General features: G+C 42.0%; 1 protein-coding gene across 3 annotated transcripts in view; it reads left to right on the top strand.

Moving 5' to 3' along the window:
- Positions 1-3,412: 3,412 nt before the first annotated feature.
- Positions 3,413-23,330, top strand: part of LOC111587111 (low-density lipoprotein receptor-related protein 8-like) — a 108,765-nt gene continuing 88,847 nt past the window's right edge. For all 3 annotated transcript variants that reach the window (XM_023296940.3, XM_023296944.3, XM_023296931.3), the window contains exons 1-2: positions 3,413-3,573; positions 4,156-4,272. In XM_023296940.3, the coding sequence (XP_023152708.1) occupies positions 3,507-3,573; positions 4,156-4,272 (184 nt within the window). In that variant the 5' untranslated portion in view covers positions 3,413-3,506. The remainder of the gene's footprint in view (positions 3,574-4,155; positions 4,273-23,330) is intronic.

The following is a 23,330-nucleotide window of genomic DNA, read 5'->3' as shown; positions in this document are numbered from 1 at the left end:
AGCGGGTGTGACATGAACAACTCCTGTATTGCTCTCACTCTCTGTTTGACTCACTCACACACTTCCTTGATCAGTAGTAGTAGAACACTCAAAAAAGCATCTGTGCTGTCTAGATAAACACATTGCACAGATGACACATATATATATATTTAAAAAAAAAATAAATAAAAAATAAATATATATATATATATATATATATATATAAATAAAAAAAAAAAAATATATATATATATATATATATATATATATATATAAACACGCTGCATCAGTATTTTTAAATCATTTCACTGAAAACTGACATTTCAACGTGTCTGTCATTTTTCCCTGCTTTCAGCTGCATCTTTAGCCGGCAGCTTCATCCGAAGTTGGCCACAATAATTTGATGGACTTCTTGATAAAAGGGGCTAAAGATGAAACAGAATTTCACCTTTGTAGCGGTATCTTACTATAAGTAATTTAAATAAGTCTTTACCAAATAATGACTATTATTTACTCTTGTCACGGCACGAGGGGTGAACCCGAGCTGAGAGCACACAAGCGAGGAAGCGGGGCTGAAGTCAAAGGTGGATTTATTGTACTGAAGGAGTGAGGTAGAGAACTAATAAGTGCAGAGTGAGCTAACGTAACTAACACAACAGGGAGTGACGGTACTGGGAGCCAGCGGTCCTGGACGACGTCCGGAGCGGTGTGGGCAGGCGGCGGAGAGCAGACAGGAGAACCCAGTTCCAGGAGGGGGGAGGACGGTCAGAGCAGGCAGGGGATCCGGAAGATGCAGGTGGTGCAGCAGGACTGGGAAAACCGGGCAGCCGGGTTGGCGATCTGGATAGGAGAAACAGGATTAGTTCACGAAGTATTACTAGTAACAAGACGTGCAAAAAAGGCAAGAGCGATTGAACTGCGTCAGCAGAGTTTATGATCTGGCAGGGAGTGGACTGTGCTGTTATTGTGGGGATGATAATCAGGTGTACCTCACTGCAGCTGCCCGGAGTTCTGTGGATGACAATGATTATGAATGAACGGCAGCTGTGAAGGGCAGCTCCGCCCTGCGAGAGAGAGGGAGAGAGAGAAGGAGGAGAGAGAGAGAGAGAAGGAGGAGAGGGAAGGAGGAGAGGGAGAGAGGGAAGGAGGAGAGGGAAGGAGGAGAGGGAGAGAGGGAAGGAGGAGAGAGAAGGAGGAGAGGGAGAGAGAGAAGGAGGAGAGGGAGAGAGAGAAGGAGGAGAGGGAAGGAGGAGAGGGAGAGAGGGAAGGAGGAGAGAGAAGGAGGAGAGGGAGAGAGAGAAGGAGGAGAGGGAGAGAGGGAAGGAGGAGAGAGAAGGAGGAGAGGGAAGGAGGAGAGAGAAGGAGGAGAGGGAAGGAGGAGAGGGAAGGAGGAGAGGGAGAGAGAGAAGGAGGAGAGAGAAGGAGGAGAGGGAGAGAGAGAAGGAGGAGAGGGAGAGAGAGAAGGAGGAGAGGGAAGGAGGAGAGGGAGAGAGGGAAGGAGGAGAGAGAAGGAGGAGAGGGAGAGAGAAGGAGGAGAGGGAGAGAGAGAAGGAGGAGAGGGAGAGAGAGAAGGAGGAGAGGGAGAGAGAGAAGGAGGAGAGGGAAGGAGGAGAGGGAAGGAGGAGAGGGAGAGAGGGAAGGAGGAGAGAGAAGGAGGAGAGGGAAGGAGGAGAGGGAGAGAGAGAAGGAGGAGAGGGAGAGAGGGAAAGGAGGTCAGGTGGGGCCGGAGGAGGGGACCCTGACAACTCTGAACAGGCAACTGCAAATCATCTGTTGTCATGCTAACTATAGTGGACTGTACTGAAGAAACAAGTGTCTGTCAGGAAGCCGGCAAATTGATTTCAACTGCACTAATTCTGTCAGGATGAGTGGTCAAAGATACAACCAGAAGTTTGCTAGGAACTTGTTGATGGCTCCCAAAAGCACCTAGCTGAAGAGAAAAAGCCAAAGTACATTTAACCAGAAATGAAATTTATTATGATGTGTATCCATATTTTTGAACCAGTAGATTTTGTCATATCTCCAGAAGACTGATGATTCATCTATGAAAGAACCAAAAAGCATGACTGCATTTCTTTCATACCAGAATGCAAAACCTATGCTTGTTAGAGCTGATCTCATTCTACCAGGAAAACAGACTGTGTGAGATAGCTCCTGTGCATTTGTTGAATGAAGCGATAGGAGAAGGTATTTAGGTCTCATTAAACATGTTTATTTAACAGCTGATTGAATGTAGTACAGAGCTCTGGATCCAAACTTCTGTCCCTGACAACAACAGAGTTCTATTCAGTTCACAAAGTCTGACACATCATTCTTCCCCTGACCCAGCCTTATATCTAGTTTCACAGGTGCATAAGCATTCAGGGTGTGTCTTTCTTCTGGCTGGTTGTCTTCTCCACATCTGAACCCCTCCTTTGCGTATGAGCAGCAATGTTGTTGTCCTGGTCAGGATGCTCCGAACCTCACAGCCTCTTTGTGGAGTAGGATGAAACCTCAGCAGTCGTTCTTATCTGTGGAACAGAGTCTTCCAGCACAACCTTGAAACAGAGCCTCCATCATAACTTTTCACCTAGTAATTTTCCACTGTTGCATACCTCTCTTATTAAGTATTTTTCCACCTTCATAGTCAGTGTAAAACATTAGAAATATGATTCTATAAAAGCAAGCAATTAGTATAAAACAGTATAGAAACTCCATTTGGAAATAGAGACATCCTACATGCTCTACAAAGTAATTCTGAGGACCAGTTTCCACCACTTAACTGATGGTTAAATGGTTTTTAACAAAGTAAAAAAAAAAAACTAATTTGTTCAGTAACAAAAACCTTTGAAGTCGCAAATGTCGTTTTGACACATTGGGCTGACAGAATAATGTTGGTAATCACACCTAATTCACATTGTGAGCAACTTAAACTAACATTTTTTGCATTCATTGAATTTAAAGTAAATTCAGGCAGTAGTAATTTAATTGACCAAATCATCATGTCATTTTTCTCCACTTGGAGCTTCCTCAAAAGCATAGAGACTTGTGTTTATGCTACCAATTGTTTAATTAATTTTAAATCTAATTGATTGCAGAGAAAATGATAGATAGATAGATAGATAGATAGATAGATAGATAGATAGATAGATAGATAGATAGATAGATAGATAGATAGATAGATAGATAGATAGATAGATAGATAGATAGATACTTTACAAATAAGATAGTTCACTGGAAATAATTCTGCTGGAAGTTGGTATGAGGCTGTTGTGGTATTCTATTCTATTCTATTCTATTCTATTCTATTCTATTCTATTCTATTCTATTCTATTCTATTCTATTCTATTCTATTCTATTCTATTCTATCCTATCCTATTCTATCCCAGTCCCCGCCCCCGCTCTGTCGTCAGGCCGCGGGCAGCCAGTGGTTCTCGGGGAGGAGGATCCACGGCAGAGAGGCAGCAGCGGCGTCGCAGCGTTACAACAAGAGCGGCTCTCGGGCTTTGTTTTGTGGCTGTGAATGAGCTCCATCACCTCCTCCAGCAATGTGGACGGATATAAGGACACTGCTACTTTTACATTTGTTCGTCCTCAGGCTTCACGTCTCGGAAGGTTAGTAGTATGTTTTTTTTTTTTACGGATAGTAAAATAGAATTGAAACGTGTCCTATTCGGCGCGTGTGCGCGTAAAATGCCAAGAGATCAGAGAAAAAAGACTGCTTTTATTTATTAGTGGTACCCAAGAGTGGGATTTATTTCATTGTGCATGTGTGGGGGTTTGTTTTCTTGGAAGGGATTGGGGGGGGGGAAACCTGTGCGCGTCTGTCATGTGTTCCCCGGCTGTGAGCGTCCATACTGCATCAGAGGTAGTAGCCGTAGTAGATCCACCGACTCAATCTTTGTCTTTTTCCACAGAGCACCAGTCCCACACACACTCACACACAGAGGGCCTTCATCTGCCTCCAACTGTTAAATATCCCCGCAAAGTAGATCAGTGACTGAAAGGAAAACACAAAACCATGACGCGCCCTGCATGCGCCTCAGCCAATTGACCTGAATGAAGGCTGAATATCAATTAGGCATTCATTTGCAAATGACAGTTGAACTACTAGCGCGTACTACTACTGAAATCCGTGTTGTTGCTCATCCATCTGGACTCTGATCTCCCCCTTCTTCTTCTTCCTCCTCCTCGCAGCCACCGATGAGTGCGAGGATGGACAGTTTCAGTGCAACAACAAAAGGTGTATTCCCACCATCTGGAGGTGCGACGACGATGACGACTGCTCAGACAACAGTGATGAAGAGAACTGTCGTAAGTGTTGAAATCAGAGGAGAAAAAACTGCGGATTAATGCCACATGTTAGAACAATAGAACCAAATCCTTCATCATAAAGTCAAAATAAATCCAACCAGAGCAGTTTACAGTGATGAAATGTGCACTGAAGTACAAAAATATCCCAGTACATTTGTGTGATTGTCAATAGCCCAGCTGCTCCAAAAGTTATTTTTTTTAATTTATTTTTTTTTAATCATTGATCTCATCCTGTAACTGCTTCCATCCCCTTTTCATTAGAGGTTAATGCTCTGCTCAGGACTGGGATGTGTATTGAACCTTCTCTATCTTAATGAGCTGTATTTTCTCATCCTGTTAAGACTTATGGAGCAGAAAATGCATCCACGTCTCCTCTTTGTCCCCCTCATAATTTTCTATAGTTTTTTTTCCCAATGTTCCATTAGCTTTTTATCTTTTTTTTTCCTCGCTCATTGCTCATAGCTGACTCTGGTTTGTAGAGAGACATAAAACCTCACAGAGTAAAATCACGCTGTTAGTGAGGATGTATGTGTGTGTGCCTCAGGCACAGTGAGAGAGAGAGAGAGAGAGAGTGTGTGTTGCAGGTGATTTCATCCTTTCTGCTTCTAAATATAGAAAGCTCAACAAGCATGTTTTTTTTTCTTCTCCCCCCTAAAATGAGGGTTGATTGAGTGGAACCATTTTCCAATCATCACCAAATAAAAAGCTGTCCAGGTGAGAGACAGGCTGCCCGGTGCGTCGGTCCAGTGCACACCGGCTCCCTGACAGTTATCTTGGATGTGTTGTTCTGTGCGGAAATAATACAATTCCAGTTCTTCCCTTTTTGACAGCGAGCCAGTGGCCTATATTTTTCAAAGAATGCTCGCGCTGAAACCAGTGAAGTTGTGCCAACGCTGAAGCTCTGCACGGTTTGCTGTGCAGCTATGTTCTTTTGTGTCTGGGTTAATTGTGGCTCGGGAGGAATTCCTGCACCTCCCCACGCATGCAAACACACTCTATTTCTCCTCGTACCTGCCTCTGTTTTCCAAACTCCCACGCAGACCTGTTGTGTACGACCTCTTCGTGGTTCGTGTGTTGCTGGTTCGGAGGTGTTGCCATTTGTTTTCCTGTCTGTGAGGCCAGCAGGATGTGTCCGCGGGCATGTGAACCAAAAGCAGGTCATTTGGAGCATCTTTTCTCCTAAAACATTCATGTGTCACTGCTTCACATACACGCATTTGTATCCACAAAACCCTGATGTTTGGAGGGAATCATCACTCTGTCAGGCTTTATTTCTTCTGTATTTCTTTCATGAATGAAACAGGAAACTGTTAGCGAGGTTTTATTACCCCCTGCGTGTTTTCCATCATGCTGAGCTTCTGACACATTTAGGGTTTGAGTGAAAACTCTCCTCCTGAAAGCCTTTTAAGCCGAGGCTACTGTCAAGCCACCATCTGATGATTATGACAGTCAAGAATCACTTGCCATTATATTAGAGAGTGGCCTTGGTTCTGTGTCCATTTCCTTTCCCTTTGCGTGGCTTTGCTCTGTCTGTGTGGGCAGGCGTTTACAGAGGTCGGTCTGTGCGAGCAGAGAGCGATCAGTTTCTGCACTAAGGATATCAGTTGTGGAACTTTCGCTCCAGCTTGTGCTATTTTTAATTAACATGTTGCTATTGAAGGCAGTTTGCTCTTGTAAGCTCTTTTTCTATCTGGAGAGGTCTAAAAGACAGAATACAGCCAGTGTAGTGCAGCAAAGTGTTAACCTGTACGACAAATACTGCAGAGAGTGGTGAGGATTTAGCTTGTACATACAGCAAATCCCGTGCAGAAATTACACAGTTAGGTTCGTGTTGACTATGAAGTGGTCATGGTTGCATTTTTTAAATTAACTTTCTGAATGGCTGAGTGGAATTTCTTGTGCTCGCAATGTATTATTTTACCACACAATGCCGAGCCACAGAATCTTGTGACAGAATGTGTGCAACAGACCATGGTTATGAAATCTGCTGACAGGAATAAAACCTTTGCTGCAGCTCCTTATTTGTCATGCCGGCGTCACCTGATTTCTGACTGCTGCTGGTGCTTGAACCTCACAGAGGAGGTGTTAAGCTCCTAAAACGCAGATATTTCTCGGACCAGCATCCCTGATCTTTCCCCACCCTGTTTGCATTAACCTCCATCCCCCGCTGGTCCCCCCCCCCCCCCCCCCCCCCCCCCCCCCCCCCCCAGACTGCTGCCCCCATCCCTGCATCCACCCCACCATCCCCCATCCTCCAAACTCAATTCCCTGCTGGCCGGTCCCTCGCTGCATGCACCCATACATTCATACATGCATAATTGCACTCATAAGTATGCGTAGACACAAGCATGGGCCAGACTCGTGGCAGCATAAACCCATACATACATAAACAGAATGTATATCTATGAACTCTCCGTTTTTGTGACAGAGAAGCAGAAGCGACAGGAACCTTAGAGAAACTATATATTTTTGTTTACTGGTTGCATAATTTTTCTGCTGAGGAAGAGCTACAAATCCACCTTGGCTCTCGAGTTGACAGCAGAGGGATACAACAACAAAGGATATTCTGCCTTGGAATATCTCAAAGTCAGATTTGTGCCAACTCTGACATGGAGCCGTCGTTTAATCCTCTCCCTGATTATAGCGCCGTATCACCCAGTTTCCATCAAACTGTGTTGCCTTCAAAGTCCAGAGTGTCCGCTTGACTTTCTTCTCATCCTTGCATGTGATAATGATCTGTTTCATCTGTGTTCATGAATTTAACATTGCTACCTGCAGGGAGGCATTTCACATCACCACGTTGAGCTCAAATTCTTCTTTTGTTTTGCTCTGTGATGCCGAGTCAGCAACAAACCGAGCGCCTCTCTTTGTGTTCCTTTACCTAACAAATTCCCACAACTCCTTCATACGCGAACTCACTTTTGAGGCCGCTCCTCCGCATCTCCTGCAGTCATTTCTTTTATTTCTGTATTCCAAAAGCCTGTCACTGGATGCGGCCTCCCCCCTGCTGCAGGGTTGACACCGAAGGTCTGCCAACACACAAAGATTTAGAAGTAGCAAAAAAGTTTCCCAGCGGACTTGATTGATGCTTATTTTAAAGTTCCTGTCTGGACGTTGATTAAACCCCTAAAAACTCATCTCTGTATATCAGAGTTACTTTTCTGGAAGTTTCCCCATGAAAATAATCCCTTTCTGCCTTGGAATGACTTAGATGTAACTATACACTGTTGTTTCCTCTAAAATTGAGGGCAGATCTGTGAAGTTCCTTCTAGCTCACTGCAACTGAAGCACACCAGCTCACCCACGACTTTGTGCAAACACTGTAAATCTATGCAACAAATTCACAAGTTGTTCAGTCACATGTTTGAACTGGAAACCAATTCTGTAGAAGAATAATGACACAGAACACCAATCCTGCAAGCTAACATGATTGCTTCCTTTATGTTTATTAATATGAAGCCCTGAAAGTCTGAATTTGCCTCTTTTAGACTCTCATAAGTACGCTGCAGTTTCCAGGTGTTAATGTTCACCCATGGGGTTGACCGCTTATTTCATGCATGATATGTCGTCTAGCATATAAAAACACTATATGGACATGTTAACAAGGCTACCTGGATGAGATCTTTAATGCTTTATTCAACCGTGCTGAGACCTTTAATGGTTTTTGCTGAGCTCACATTTTAAAACACTGTGTATTTATAGTGTGAATCCACTGTGCAATAGGTTGTTGTCTCTAAAACAAGGTCAGGAATTTTAAGCGTTCTCCACCTCCTTGCACAGGTTCTTCATTATTTGTGCAATCTGCTATTAGCTATGACAGTATGAATCGGTATTGTTGCCTTGCTATAGGGCTGCTTGCTGATATCTTAAGAGGAAGAACGGCTCGTCTGCTGAAAGGCACCAGTGCCTCTTTCATCAATTCACAAGTGTCACAATGGCTCACGGGATTTAACTGCGAAATCCTGCCATTTTTTTCCACTTTCAAATGCTTCAAGTACTTCTTTGGATTTAAAGAACGTAGCTATTCATTGTAATTCATCTGTTGCCTGTCCTCTGAGTTAATTTTATTTTTTTACAACCCTCTCCTGATTCAAGCAGAAAAACGGTTTGTTGTCACAAATCTCCTCCAGATCTCTTAATGCTCACTTACAGTCATGTCTTGTGTGACCTGCAGAGTTTGGAGCAGATTTATACCCTGCAATATCTCCAGTTCTCTTTTCTGCTCTTCCACAGCAGATTCCCACAAGAAATAAGCAGAATCCTGAGTCCAGACTCGCTCAGCCTTGTGACTGTGTTTCTGTTGGCACAGATGGGCGGCTGGAGCAGACACACTTCCACTCAGCTCCACATTTTGAGTACTGCTGGCTCTGTTTTCAGCACTCTGCCAAGTTATTTTTCTCCTAGCTGTGTGGACACCACCCACCTAGGCCAGCTGACAACAATATTTCAGAAAGTCATGCCTGCTGATTTAAACAGGAGGATGCAATTTATTTTCTCCACCTGCTGAGATCTGCTTATAAATGCAGAAAAATAATACTATAATGCAGCGTGCTGTGTGTCAGAGGTTTTGGGGGGAAAAGGAAGAAATGTGTCTTTGAATTTTCCTGTCTGTGTTGTTTGACAGCAGAGATGCTGTTGTCGGGGTTGTTGATGATCTGGAACAACGAAGATAAGTTTGGATAAAAAGGAGTGAAGTCAAAGTGATAGAAAGTGTGGAAGGAAATAATTTTGACCTGCAGGGTGAGTCACAGAGGTTGTTTGTGTTCCTATCAAATTCTCTGCATAATCTCCACGGTTGTTGACATCTGTACACAGCGTGGAAAGGATTACGCCTTTATCTCTCCACGCAATGAGGTGTGTTTTCCAGTGAGTCTGTGGTCAATTTATGTTCTGTTAACTCACTTGCAGCTCACAGTCGCAATAGAGTATTAATTAACGTAGCAAATTGTAGTAGCTTTGATTAGGCAAATTTCATATTGCACACATTGAGGAATTTTTAAACTTTCTTTAATAATTGGGTAAACACAACTGACTTCTACCGTATTATCTGTTCCTTTCATCTTTTCTCATTTAAGCAAGAAACTGTGAATCAGTTTGTAATGAGAACATCAAGGAGTCGTAAAAGTCAAACAATAATTTGAATTCTCTCTGCATGGTGGAAGGAAACAACAACTGCACCGATGCTGTTGTGCACATTTTTAAAGAGGATAGCAGGTGTAAAAACAGCTTTTAACTCTGCGTGAGTTCTTTCTTTTCTCTGGTGTCTGTGAAGATGCACCAGCAACATTCATGATGCCACTGACTGGAGCTTTTAACAGTCCTTTACGCTTTAAACTTTGATACAAGACGCTGATTCCGGACATAGGTTGGCTTGTTCTTCAACATAATATTTCAATATTCTTATATTTGTGTTCCACTGGGAAAGCGGAGCTTGATACGGTTCAGTTACAAGGCACTTTGCACACCAAGGTGACAAAAATCCCATTAGAGAAGCCTAACAAACCAAAAGATTCCCTTTGACAGCTCTTTGGTTACAGTGGGAAGAAATAATTTGCTTTTAACAGAAAGAAATCTCTGATAGAATCAGGCTTAGGGAGGTGGACATCTGCCTCAGCTGTATGGGGTGAGAGTGAAGGAGAGAAATGGCAGCAGACAGAAATCAGACAAACACGTAACAGACTAAACATTAGAAACAGAAACTTGAAGCTCTACAGCCAGAGATACTTCCAGGGAGGACAAAACACAGACTACAGGAAGGAGAAGACACAGCATTCGTGACATGCAATAGTGACATAAAAATGTATGGAGAGAGAAAGAAAGAGAGAGGGAGGAGGAGCTCAGTGCATCATGGGAGTCCTCCAGCAGTCTAAACCATTTGCAGCATAACTAAGGAATGGTTCAGGGTCACCTGCACCAGAAGTAACTGTCACATTTGTCAAAAAAGAAGATTTTAAGCCCAATCTTCAAAGAATGCTAACTAGATATAACTCAAAAACTAAAATGGGTTAACTTAGCTTGCTAACTGTAGCACTTACTCCAACTAGATGTTCATTTTTGATCTTTTATTGCTTGCTACTACAGTGTGGAGAGGACAGGTGCAACTAATGTCAGGAATCTGTATTTGGGTCTTTTAGTGATTTGGGTCCAGATGTGATGATTGCAAAATGACAAGTCTGTTAAAACTGACCTCTGATAATATTGGCATGTTATTAGCATCACAAATAATGACTTTAAAATTCAATATTGGTATCCACTTTGAAAATATCATAAAAATAAGGACTGCTTGTTTTACCTAGAAGTTGAGTCAGTTTTCTAATTTTGCCCAGTGAATGTGTACATTAGAAAAGCATTGATTTCAAAGTCTTCATCTGCGAGCAGACATGGGCACTGGAGAAGAACCAATGTGGGGAATGAAACCAAGTAATCACATACAGGGATATCCAGCATTCTGATTTCTTGGCAGAAATGCTGAACATTTAAATCAGCCTGCGCTCTGACAGCAAGACACTGACTAGACATTTCCTCCCAGGGTGCTCTAACCGATCTGTCCGTTTCCTGCCACGAGGTGCAGATAACTTTGCTGATTTAGCCTCATCCACATGTGTGCGAGTGTGTGTGTGTGTGTGTGTGTGTGTGCGACTCTGTTTGTTTGCTCGCTGGTCCTACTGGCCCAGTGCCCTGTGTCTGCATGTCTCAAAGCCTGCTAGCCCTAAGTGATCATTAAGAAGTCTGCAGCTCCAATTGAGCTATTATCTCAGATTAGCGCGTGCTGCTACACAAAGTTGCAGCGAGAGAGAGAGGATGAGACAGAGAGAGAGAGAGAGAGAGAGAGAGAGAGAGAAAGGGGATTAATGTGGGGGCATAAAACATCACTCAGCCTCTTGCCCTCGACTGACATGTGTTTATCCCCCACTCCACTTGACTTTTTAAAGCTCAGCACCTAAAAGCAAAAAATAAAAAACAAAAAAACAAAACCAAAAACAGTTTGCATCATTTTTTAAAGATTACACCTTCCAGAAATCTCTGCTCATTTTAGGGGATAAAAAGCAGCTATTTCTCTGGGGACGCTCTTAGCAGTGTGTCTTGCCTCATGAATACTGTTTCAGTTTAGCTGAACCATTGAAATACTGCAAAAGTATTGAAACAACAAAGGAAGCTATAGTCAGTGCAGCAATGACTTTTAAAGGGAATAATCTGAATTTTGTGGTTTCAACACTTTTCTGGATTCATACTTTGATTGTTCTGGAGTCTGTGAAGACAATGTTTTCATCCCTCTCTCCAGTCATTGATTAAACCCCTAAAACTCATTTCTGGGTGTCAAAAACATATTTAGAAGGTTTTTTTTTCATGAATATGACCAGTTATTGCCATAAAAAGGCTTTGATGTAACTCTGCACTGTTGCTTTCTTTAGAATGTGCATATCTATGAAGTCGCTTCCCCTCTCTCCATCCACCTCTCCATCACTCTGCAGCTCGAGCACACCAGTTCACCTATGACCAACTTGGGCACTGCGCAATGACAGCTTGTAATATTGGACTAATGGAGCCATACATGTTGATTCTGTAGACTGATTCTGAAGAATAGTGATCCAGAAAGCCCCACTGCAAGCTGACAGGATTGTTTTTTTTAAGGTTTGTTATGTATAAAACCCCAGAAGCCTGAATCTGTGTTGCTGAGACAGAAATTTCGCTAATGATGTGTCTTCTAGCATACAAAAAATTCACAACGTGGACACATTAACAGGGTAGAACAAGTTGATTTTCACTGGATTTTCTCTTTTAAACGCAAGGTTTTGTGCCACGTGTCTCATGCTTAAATGGATCAGTCGTATTTTCTTCATGTGTCCTTACCTTGCATATTTAGAGCTTTCTAGATTAATTGATGCTGCAAACACGGTGCTTAAAGCGCTGTAGTAAATGTCAAGTGAGAAATAGAGGTTAAGGACGTCAAGGTGGGGGTGGGCAGTTGGGACAGACTGCATCTGGTGAAATGTTTTTGCTTCTTTACTCATTTGCGAGCTGAGCTAGCTTTAGAGACCACCATTCAGTTAACCTGAAAATGAACTGATGCTGCTGCATATCGCCGTAGTTTCTGTCGACGTGATTCAGCAGTGGTGGAGAGATGAACCCGTGCTGGCCTGAAAATCGATCAGACGCATGCTGGATGTTTGAGAGCATCTGCCTTCAGTGTGAACCCAGGCCTCGGGGCCACGGGCATCCAGGCAGACAGCGGCTTTCATCCAGAGTCACTGTCAGAGTGAAAAAAACAAAAACAAAACAGACCCACAAGGGAGGATGTTGGCACACATTGCAAGAACTGTGGCCCTGCGCAACTTGTGACTCATTTTGGTGAAAAATGCCACTTCATGTGACTCTACAGGCGTGCCTATGAATCTTTGCCGACAGCTCCTGGGGATGCTGGGCTCGGCTGAATGTGGCTGTGAGTCTCACTTTATTTTGATTTATCTGTTTGTGGATGAGCACACGCACTCATGACACAACTACAGAGGACGCTATGCGTCTCTGAAGTCAAGCCAGAGTAACAGAGAGCATCGGCGCCATGCGTGGTAGTGAATTGGAACGATGATGCAAATGGGTGTGACGCAGCGACCGAAGCCCTCGGTCTCATTGGCTTTATCGATGATTCAGTGTGGCTGGATGAATTATGGCCGTCACCTCTGCTCACACTGGCAACTTTCACCTCCTCCTGCCCAGCTACGCAGTGACTCATTGCATGGCCACCATCACGGTGTTAAAGCTTTGTGCGCAGGTTGTCACAGCCTTGAAATCATTCCACCTGCCCACATGTCTCCACCTTCAGTTCACCGGTCAGATGATTGTTTCTGGCTAGAAATCAACTGGGGCCAATAAATTAGTTTCACAGAGGTGTAAAGACAAACAGTGGTTCAGCTCATAACAGGTGAGTGTCCCATCAGTGGGTCGGTCATTACAAAATTTGATGCTGCTTTTTCACACCTCGGTCAAAATCAGGTAGAGAGATGATTTGAACACTTTCAAAGCAGTTTTAGGGGAAATTAAAGGGCAAAAGTGTGTGTTAAAGGTCCCATATGGCGAAATTCCTTTTTTTATTGTGTTTAGTGGTTGTTATAAACTTGGAGTTGTTATCCAAGATCTTTAGACATTTTCTTCTGCCATTAAGCCGATAAGAATTCGACTCAGGTGCCACGTAGCATCTAACTAACCAATAGTTGTCCAGCTTGAACTTTGATCGACAGCAGCAGCTCATTGGTTTTCAGAGCAAAACAGCCCATTTAGAACAACCCTAAAACCAGTAGTTATACAGTCGAGGTGAAATGAACCATCTCTGCAGTGTTTTGGGCTGAATAACTGAAAGAGACACTGTGCGGACATTTGAGACTTTGATTAATTTGCTCTAAAGAGGCACAATATTAAGGGTTTAACTCAGTGATGTTCAGTAATTTCACATTATCATTCATTATTCTTCATTTAGTGATGCAAGTACTCCTTACTTTTCTTGGCTGATGATTTTCTTGAGTAAATAATCAATCATTTGGTTTGTAAAATGTCTCAGAGCTCTCATTTTGACAAAATAACAGCCTAAAACCCAACAATATTTGATTTCCAACAGCCTGAAGAAGTAGAATTTGCTTCCCTTCCCTCGCAACGAATAATTTGTGATTACATTTGAGCACATATGCAGAATTTATGAGCTAAATCTAAGTCATATTGGGATTTAATGGTGTCAAATATTGCATTATACCTGAACAATGATGGCAAATACGAATCGGCTTAAACTAATTTGCTCATCAGTAGAGTTTTAAGCATGAGATGCCTTGAACACAGCCAGTCTGACAATATCACATGGTTTCCCTACAAAACCAGCCTTCCAATTAGCAGAAGGATGCCTTTACATGAGCCAATCGACCATCTAGACTACAGAATCATGATGACCCGGCGTAGATCTGTACAAAGGAAATGTGGCACTTTTTTAGTGGAAGAATGTAATGTAACAACCTCTGACACACTTCAGCAGCCGTGTGCAGAGAACAGAGCTTTTCTGCCGACTCCTCTGATGGCCTTTATTTGACATCAGAGTGCTTTTTTTTCTCACTAAGGCACTTTCGCTCATGTACAATCTGGATTTTAAAACAGCCACCCCAATTAGATTTTTTAATTTTCTTTGAAATGTGCTGTCATACGTTAATGTTAGCATATAAAATGGGTTGAGTATGAACCACATGGAGTAAAAACGCTATTATCTGTCTTCTGTAAAGATTTCTAAGCCTGCTTAGTTCTGTTCTGATTTAAATACATAAATGTGCAGAAACACCTATCAACAAATGTAGTAAAATTGAAATGACATCACTTTGTCTTCATGTGCAATCACAGTGTCATGTGGAGCTTTTAATGAATAAAAACAGTAGAGCTCATATCAGAAAAGGTCAGCCGTGCCACTTTTAATTTAGAAAGCTTCTATTTAAATCATAGACTATAAGAATTTAATGCTTATGCAAGATTCACACTGCCTGTGTGCGTTAACACCAAAGTTGTGCCTGAGTACTTCAGCCGAAGTTTTCTTGGAAGTGGCAGGAAATATAAGTAATGTGGAAACGTGAGCTGGCAGACGGTTTGTCAGAGTTGTGCCCGACCTCATGTGCTTTGGGGAGGCATATTGTGATCAAAGCTGAGCAGCTAAGCTCTGCCTGGAGATAGATATGTTTTAAATGCATAGCCACCGGCCACCGACATGCACACACAAACATGCAGACGCACACACTAAAAGACACTCACTTCATAAACTCTACTCTGTTTTATTGGTTTGTGCGTATCTTATTGTGCACGGAAAATGATGTAATCCCTTGTGACACGGATCACCACAGATAGAGGAGCATGAGTGATGGAGAGAGGAGAAAAATAAAAGGAGAAAGAGAGGAAGGAGTGTAGCGGCGAGCGGAGGAGGATGTTGTTGCTGAACTGGGTGGGAGGTGGGGGCAGGGATGAAGAGTGCTGCAGTGTCATTGATTTTAGAGCGGTTGTTTCGCTGTTATTGTTGTGATGCAGATCAGATAAAGTGGAACTGATAAGACAGACAGCCAATTAGGAATCACCTGAAGTCTCTCCTTCGCAAAGGTCAAAGTTGAGGTTGTGGCAATCATTTCGTAGTGTTTGCCTTACAGTGTCACCGTGAGAGAAGCGAAGAAAGATACAGGGTAAAGAGCCACAAACAGAGCAACAAATTCACAAAAGTAAGCAAGATAAACAACAAGAGCGCTCATTTTTGGGCCAAGGTACAGAACTGAAAGCGGCGGCATCCCGTTTGGTTTGAACGACAACAAGCAGAGCGTCTTTATAGAGGCTTCATCTCACAGCAGAACATCTGCTCATCCTACCAGGCAGACAGGCTGCTGAGAACACCTGGCACACACTCAGCTCTCCTGCTCTACTAACAATGCTGTTTGAAGCACACTTTCTGGGTTTAGCTGACAGTCAATGAGTGGCAAAGCAGGCTTCCATTTAAAAAAACAAAATTTGTATTGAGCCAAGAAAAATGTTTTAAAGGAAAGAAAATAAATTGTCAAAACAACCAGTTGAACAACTTAATAGCATACAGCTGCATGCACACAAAAACTATAATTTGGAGCTTCAAAGGGTATTTGTTAGAGAATTCTTCCAATATATTGCAGTTTATACATTTATTGCTTTAATTCACCTCCAACATTAAGGGGAGACTACAGGTAAATAGGGTCAATTTTTTACGTTATCCACATAAATCTTCTTCAGCTAATTATTAGCAATAAGACAAGGTTTTTTTGTACTACAAGTTTTCTGAAATATTTTGTTTAAATATGTAAATGATGTATTATATATTGCAACATGCACTAATTTGCTTTCATTTCGATAGCAGAGGTCTGAGAATAGGATAAAGTCAACATCATTTTTTAAAAATATTTTTTAGACATATTAGAGGCAAACTTTCAAAGAAGGGATTTTGGATATCTCTTTGGTTCACTTCATAAGTCAGAAAATACTGTCAGCAGCCTGAAAAAAGTCAGTTTCTGCCGTTTTTTAGGAACGATTCTTGTATAAAGCAGTTTATGAATGATATATGAACAAACTCCTTTGTAAAAATCTTCAGAATATAGAGGGGAAAATGAAAAATTTAGTGTTTTTGAATGTGTCAGTGCATTTTTTTCTGTTCAGAGTAAGAGAAGAAACTTTTTGAGAAAACTGCCTTTTAGAGATAAATATATGTGTTGTAAAATTTCAACACACATTTATTGGAAACCATTATTTATGGGCAAAAATTTAAACAAATAAATATGAGAACAAGAATTGGTAGTTTAAAAGTGAAGAAAATATAAAACCTCATCCTCAAATAAGGCCAGTGTATGTGATTTTCCCACGAGGCAGAATTTCCATATCATGTGTTTTGTGCCATGTGACTGGTTAATGAATTTTAAATGCAACACCTGTTCTCATTGCATCCTACAAACTGATGAAGACTCTCTGATTCCACTCATGCTGTTTTAATAAAGGGTTTGTATGTTTTAAATCAGCGAACCAATACTAAGGACTTCCATTAATAAGAAGTGGGACAGTCATTATTTTTTGTGTGTATTATAAGTGTATTCTCTCTTTTAGTCCTAGTCTTTCACATTTTGTTAAATTTCAACATTGCATTTAATGAATTGTATTTCATTTTCTATTTTTTAAAAATTACACCATCATTGATGCTTTGGCAATATTGTTAACCTAATTTTCTCCCAAATAAAGCACATTTAATTGTGAACTTTTGAATTGTCTGAACATGGAAGACATGGAAGCAAATGTTTTTTTGCCTGTTGTGTCTCGATTTTAAAGTCCTAAACGTTCTCTAAAATTACCTTTTTACTGATAGTGATCTACAAAGTTAACTGACAAGAAGTCTTGCTTCTTTGTTTCCACATAGGGGAAATCTCCTTTTTACATGCGATACAGTACCGTGGCCTACTTTTAATCTCAACATCACATATATTATTACAGGGCAGAAATAGGAGCAAAAAAAAAAAAAAAATGCCCCAGAAAAACTTTCATTAAATTGTCTCATGCAACATGAAGCTGCTGTTGCAATTTAAAGCTGAAACTTATTTTACATTGGCGTGCATTGGAGAGAATGTCGTGTTCTTGATCCTAATTTGCAAGCGTGTTTTATGCTAGGGGCTTGTAAAAGTGGCTTTGTGGACTCAGAGGCTGTGCTAACCATTTCAAGTGGCGTTAAAGACTCTTAAATACAGAAACCACTGCCGGTGTTACACTGTCAAATGCATGTCACATGAATTTTAGAGTTAATGCCAGCGTGGTTGCTTGATTAGTCAACCGAGTACGGCGTGAAATCAGTTTTGTGTTGTGACATTTTGGTCTTCAGGATTGTAGCCGCTGTAATATTTCTCAGCCCATTAAAGCTGAAGTAAGATTTTTATGAAAACAGCTAATGAATCACTTCACTTGTCTCCTATTACTTTAAATGAGGCCGACCGAAATGCTACATCTCCAGCGTGTAACAAATGTACCGTGCTTTTAATGGAGCCATCTGAGCTCCACATGCATGAAAGAAACCATAGTGAAGAGCATCGCTGCTGTGTCACCTTCAGCTTCCACAAAAACACTCACTTGGGCATGCTGTGCATTTGTTCATACTGATACTGTATGCAGAGTGGTGGATATAGTGTCCTCCACTGCAAAATAGAAAAAGATCAGTGGTAAGAGACAGAGCTGCGTGTTTTGACAGTGATGTGAGATAGTTGGATTCGAATATTAATTATTTACTCGGATTATTTTCGACTCCAAGTCATTTTCTGCGCTTCATAGGAAACATCTAGACATCACACACGCTCGTGATCCTCAGGGCTTCATTCCTTTTGATAGAACGTATTTAATTTAAAGCATCGCACAGCTTATACAATGTGCCCACCCCTGTACAGAAGCTGCATTGTGCTACTTTAATGTTGTGCTACTAACATTCAGCAGCTCTGGTGGTTGCGAGGGAAGCCTTTAGTCACAGTCGGCGTAATCTGTTTCAGTGGTGGGTGGCTGCTGGGTTCTTTGATTGGACGGCGGGCATTTGGTGAGCCCACACTTAAGAATATCGGCCCGCACAGAGTCCATCAATAGCCGTCTGCGACTTTGTTCCTCCTGTTTGACTCCTGTGTGCTGTTTGTGTGTGAGAAGATGAAAAACAAGTTAGAAAGTTTGAAGCTACAAATGGGAAGAAACCAAAGACCTACTCACAGAAGTGGGTGAACGTGCATGTGAGCGTGTACTGTGTTTGCATGTTACCGTCACGTTCTATTTAAACGGCAGCTTGGGCTGAAATCTGAATGTGTCTTAATTATGTTGTCTTGTTGCTAGGGAGAGATTTTCTAGAACAAGAAATTTGACCTCGGGCAGTATTACAGTTATGTTAATTTTTGTCTGCAGTGGGAAATGTAAAATCTGCTCTCAGTGCCGTGTCACAGCGATTTGAATGCCGTAGTCTTCAGGCCAGTGAGGGGCTCTCTCTGAAAATTTGGTCGGCAGCTGGTATTGTACTCCCTGCTATTGGAATCAAGTCTTTGCAAGAAAAAGAGAGAAGAAAGGACTGAATGAGGAAAAAAAGGAGTGCTATGTGGCTCATTCTCTGTGCAGGGTAAAAGGCTAATCTTCCAATTCCCATTGCAGCCCCTCAGTTAGTAGACAGACACTGTAATCCAGTGTGGCACACATTTCCATATACAGGAGTGACTGCACTGTAGGCTCTCCTAATGCATTTGGCTGCCGTGATTGAGAGTGGAAAGGCACTTTTTAACATTTATTCTTAAATCCAAACCTATTGTACACTCAGGATGCGTAATAGTAAGCTACTTGGAAGTAATGAGAGCAGACACCTGCCTTTCTGAAGGCTTTTAAAGCTTAGAAACAGGAATGTAATGACATACATTGGACACAAGCACATTGATGAATTAATTTATAAAGAGAGTCTTTCAGAAACTCAGACGGCCATAACAAATAGCTTTTGACCCCATTTACATTGGTGTCTTGTATGTAAAATCCAGACGTGATTTCCTGTCTGACCACAGGTCCACTCAGTCCAGCAGATTGTGGAGATGGACACAGACAGAGCGGAATGAACAAACTCGAGTGCAGGGTCACGACAGATGAAGCAAAGTTAACGATACTCGAGTTGACTACAACCCGTTATAGTCATTCAATGTATTTTATATTGTAGGCGAATGGTTGTGGCTGGATTCTTTATTGGTTTTCTTTCCCCCTTTGTGGTTGTAAATAAAAGTGAGGGTGTTTTATGACTTTCTGTTTTTTTCTTCAATTTTTAAGGAATGGTTTTATCATGTCTTATTGTTTTTGCACAGCCTCATGAAACGGCCACTTTGCCTTGGCCTGCACATTAGCATGAGACATAAACGTGACATGTGACAACGATTCTTCAACCTTGAGGTGTGACCAGCATGCTGGAGATATTGGTGGTCTCATGGCATTTTCTAGTTCTGAGACCTTTAAAGCAGAAACGGACTTGGCATGAGATCTGACTACTTAACAGCTTAAGGACTAAAAGCACCAGCAAAAGCATACATTAGCAGTTCATTAACATAAAGAGCTAAGCCAGCTAGCTAACCACTATCTCAAAAGGAACACAAACACATTTGACTTGCATTAGCAGACTGTTGGTGAGGCTAGTTTTGCTCAGATCATTCTGTGATTGCACTAATGAGGGATTTGATTTACACTGTATTTTAAAATACTTGTCTGGCCTTTCATTAAACCCCCCAAAACTCAATCTACGTATTTTGAAGTTTTTTCATGAAAACAATCCCTTCCCTTCTAAAGTGGTTTAGATGTAACTCTATAAGTTGGCTTCCGTTAGAATGTGCAGACCTTCGAAGTCCTCGCCTCCCTCTCCATTCACCTCCCCGCCAGTCACTGCAGCTCAAACACACCAGCTCACCTAAAACTTTGGTGAAACACTGAAAAACTTCTCTACTCTCTCTACCCAATGGCAGGTTGTAACATTGGAACAATTCAGCAACATATGTTGGAAGTGGAAAACATTTCCGAAGAACAATATTGATAAAGAAAATCCCACCCTGCAAGTTGACAGGATTGGTTCTTTCAATTTGTTGCGTACGAAACCCTGGAAGTTCTTTGAGACCGTTATCAGTACACTGTAGTTTCACTGTGGTAATGCTTTGTCTGACTGCTCATTTCACTTATAATGTGTCCTCTAGCATATAAAAACACCAAATGGACATGTTATTAATGTTAAAAAAAACCCTGATGATCACCGGAGGGGGTCTTTAACGGCACATTACACCTTCTTTATGAAGACGTTGAAGTAACTGGAGCTGCTCTTATCACAGCGGGGTCTCTGTTGGTAGCTATTTCCACAGTTCACTGACTGACGTATTTACACCTGGAAGATTATATATGAATGTTGGAGACTTGGAAGGATTTTGCACCTTCTCAACGTCTGGCTAGAAGTGTCTCATTTTCGCCATGGTAGCGGTCTGTCTGTAGGGATGGCGCTGCTGTCAGGTCCGTCTTCTGGTTGGATGCATCACCACAAACATTCATGTTCCAGGAGGATGAATCCTAATGACTTTTTTCTTGCACTGACACGAACTTGACATTTGATATTGTTTTACTGAAATCTTTCAACAACTCACGGATGGATTGCCAAGAAATGTACTAATGATCAACGTTAGTATTGTCACTGGGAGCGTGTTATCATGCTGATCTTAGCATTTACTGTAAAGTACCAGTGTACCTAACTACAGCCTCACAGAGCTGGTTGTAAAATGCTCCAATCACAGAATCCATTTCAGAATGATCAACCCACCAGCTTGTTCATTGTGGCGGACTTTATGGATTGTGTCAGTCAGGTTTTAATGGTGAGTGATGGCGCTTGGACCTGCAGTTGTAATTACTTTTGACAGATTTAATGATTATTAAGAGCAGTGTCTCCCGTGTTTCAGCTGCATTGAAACTGAGACGAAATTATTCAAGTGAAGGGGGGAATCGCTTTGGGATTCTGTTCATTAATTTCCGTTTATCCCTTTGCTCAGCAGTTCAGACCTTCATTTCTTATTTCTCACGTTGCTGTAAAAGAGTGTTAAAATAGTTTTAAGGCTGGATAACGGTGAAATGTATAGAAAAATGTGTGTTCACGTGCTAAAATGCTGTAAACTCACAGTACTAATACTTGCTGCCAAGGTCTCCTGTGTGCTTCTGAAAAGTTCTCTTCATTTGTAAGCTAACCTTGTTGTCCAGGCGTCTATTTAAGATTTACTTTGCAACCTCACAACCGAGTGTTTGTGATTTTAAAGATGCTGACTTCCAAGATTGAAGATTTGAGCTCGACTTAGGAGAAAATTGAAATGCTATCCTTTTCTTCTCAGCGATATCTTTGAATATCTTTCACGTGAACCCCCTGCTGTGCCATTAGCAGCTGACAGCGAAAGACTTTTTGCTGAACACCTGCAAGGTTAAGGTGGTGCGAATGTGAAGCAAAGCATCAGCGAGGAAGATTTTTGTGTGCGCAGTTGAGCTTTCCCGAATCGGTAAAGGTTAAAAACAGAAAATCTGATCAATACAATGTGCTAGGAAAAGGTCTGGAGAGACTGCTATGATTGCGGTGAGAAATATCAGACCTCATGACTCAATAACACGGCAAACAGAGCTTCAGAAAATTACAAGGATCTTGGTTAGAACTCCAGAGTGCAGACTGTGTTGTTTCAGGCGATGAGGAAGGAGCATCTGGCTGCTGTGTTGATTTGGAGTCATTTCCAGCGAAGCATGCAGGAGAGGCTCTGGAGGGAAGAGCAATGGTGAAGGTGTCAGCTGTTTGGCTGAGGGACCCGTCCTCAAAGAGTGCGTCTCCGTGTTTTCTAGACCACGGAGGCCTTATTACCAAAAACTCTGGGGCAGGTGACAGACTGCACCAGCTTGTCTGCGATCATTTGGAAGCTCTCCAACTCTAGATGTGTGCTTCATTATATTTCTTTGACAATGTATCATTATCTGTGAAGTTTGCTTTCATAATGCTTTTAATTCATCTTGCAAAGGTCAGTGATTTTGTGTGGCAATTGTCAGAGAATCAGCTCTTTATCAAAATTAAGCCCTCTACCTTTCATCTCACCACAAGAGGCCCATCCATCTGCTTCACAGGATTATGTTTATTTTGAAGTTTCCTGCTTTTCTGCTCTTTTTCTGATAAAAGTAGGATTTGGGGGGCTGCATTCAGGAGCTCCAGCTGTGCAGAAGTGCATATGAACTGACCCTTGCCATGGATTTCGAAGCAGCAGTAGGGGCTAGTTCCTGCAAACACCTGCTGTTTAAACCTTGAATGCTTCCGCTGCTGTCTGCCGTAATTAGATTTTTTTGCCAGATAGTTTTGACTCCAAGCACAGGTGTCTCAATGAGATGTAATTGCATGGGTCATTGTCATAGCTTTCTTGCAGGAAAATACAGTAATGCTGTTCTAGATCAGGCAGGACATAGAAGTCTTTGGTGCCACATTAGCCATTACTCAGAAAAATCACATTCAACACATGGAATAATGCAGTTTGTCTGAGCTTTACCCTGCAGTTCCTACCTGATGCTCTGCTGCAGACTGTTGCTTTTCATTCCCTCCATCACATCCTGTGTGGTGTCTGTCATATGTGTCTGGCGGCGTTTCTCCTGCAGCGATGTCTTCTACATTTCACTGCTATGGCTGCTGGGCTCTGCTCTGACACTCCTGGGGTTTGATGGTGCTCCCCGCTGAATCATTAGCTGCCTGCTAGAATTCCTGCAGAGAATGTCCCAGAGAGCCGAGCCTGCACCGCCGTGGAGCTGCGGAACCATTTGTACAACAATTGTTTTAACTCCACAATTAGATGCAAAATTCCTGGCTGAATCTAGGTTAAGCTTTCCAGTAGAAGTGGTAGTTGCACAGTACTGGGTGACATTACAGCTGGGTTGCATCACTGCCGCCGCTGCTTTAGAAATACCAAACGTGAGCTGTAGAGGAGGTACAGTACATTCTGAAAAGGACTGTGTGTTGT

This window comes from Amphiprion ocellaris, chromosome 10, assembly GCF_022539595.1.
Source record: "Amphiprion ocellaris isolate individual 3 ecotype Okinawa chromosome 10, ASM2253959v1, whole genome shotgun sequence".
Taxonomy (NCBI): domain Eukaryota; kingdom Metazoa; phylum Chordata; class Actinopteri; family Pomacentridae; genus Amphiprion; species Amphiprion ocellaris.
This window is presented reverse-complemented; position numbering and strand designations above follow the sequence as displayed.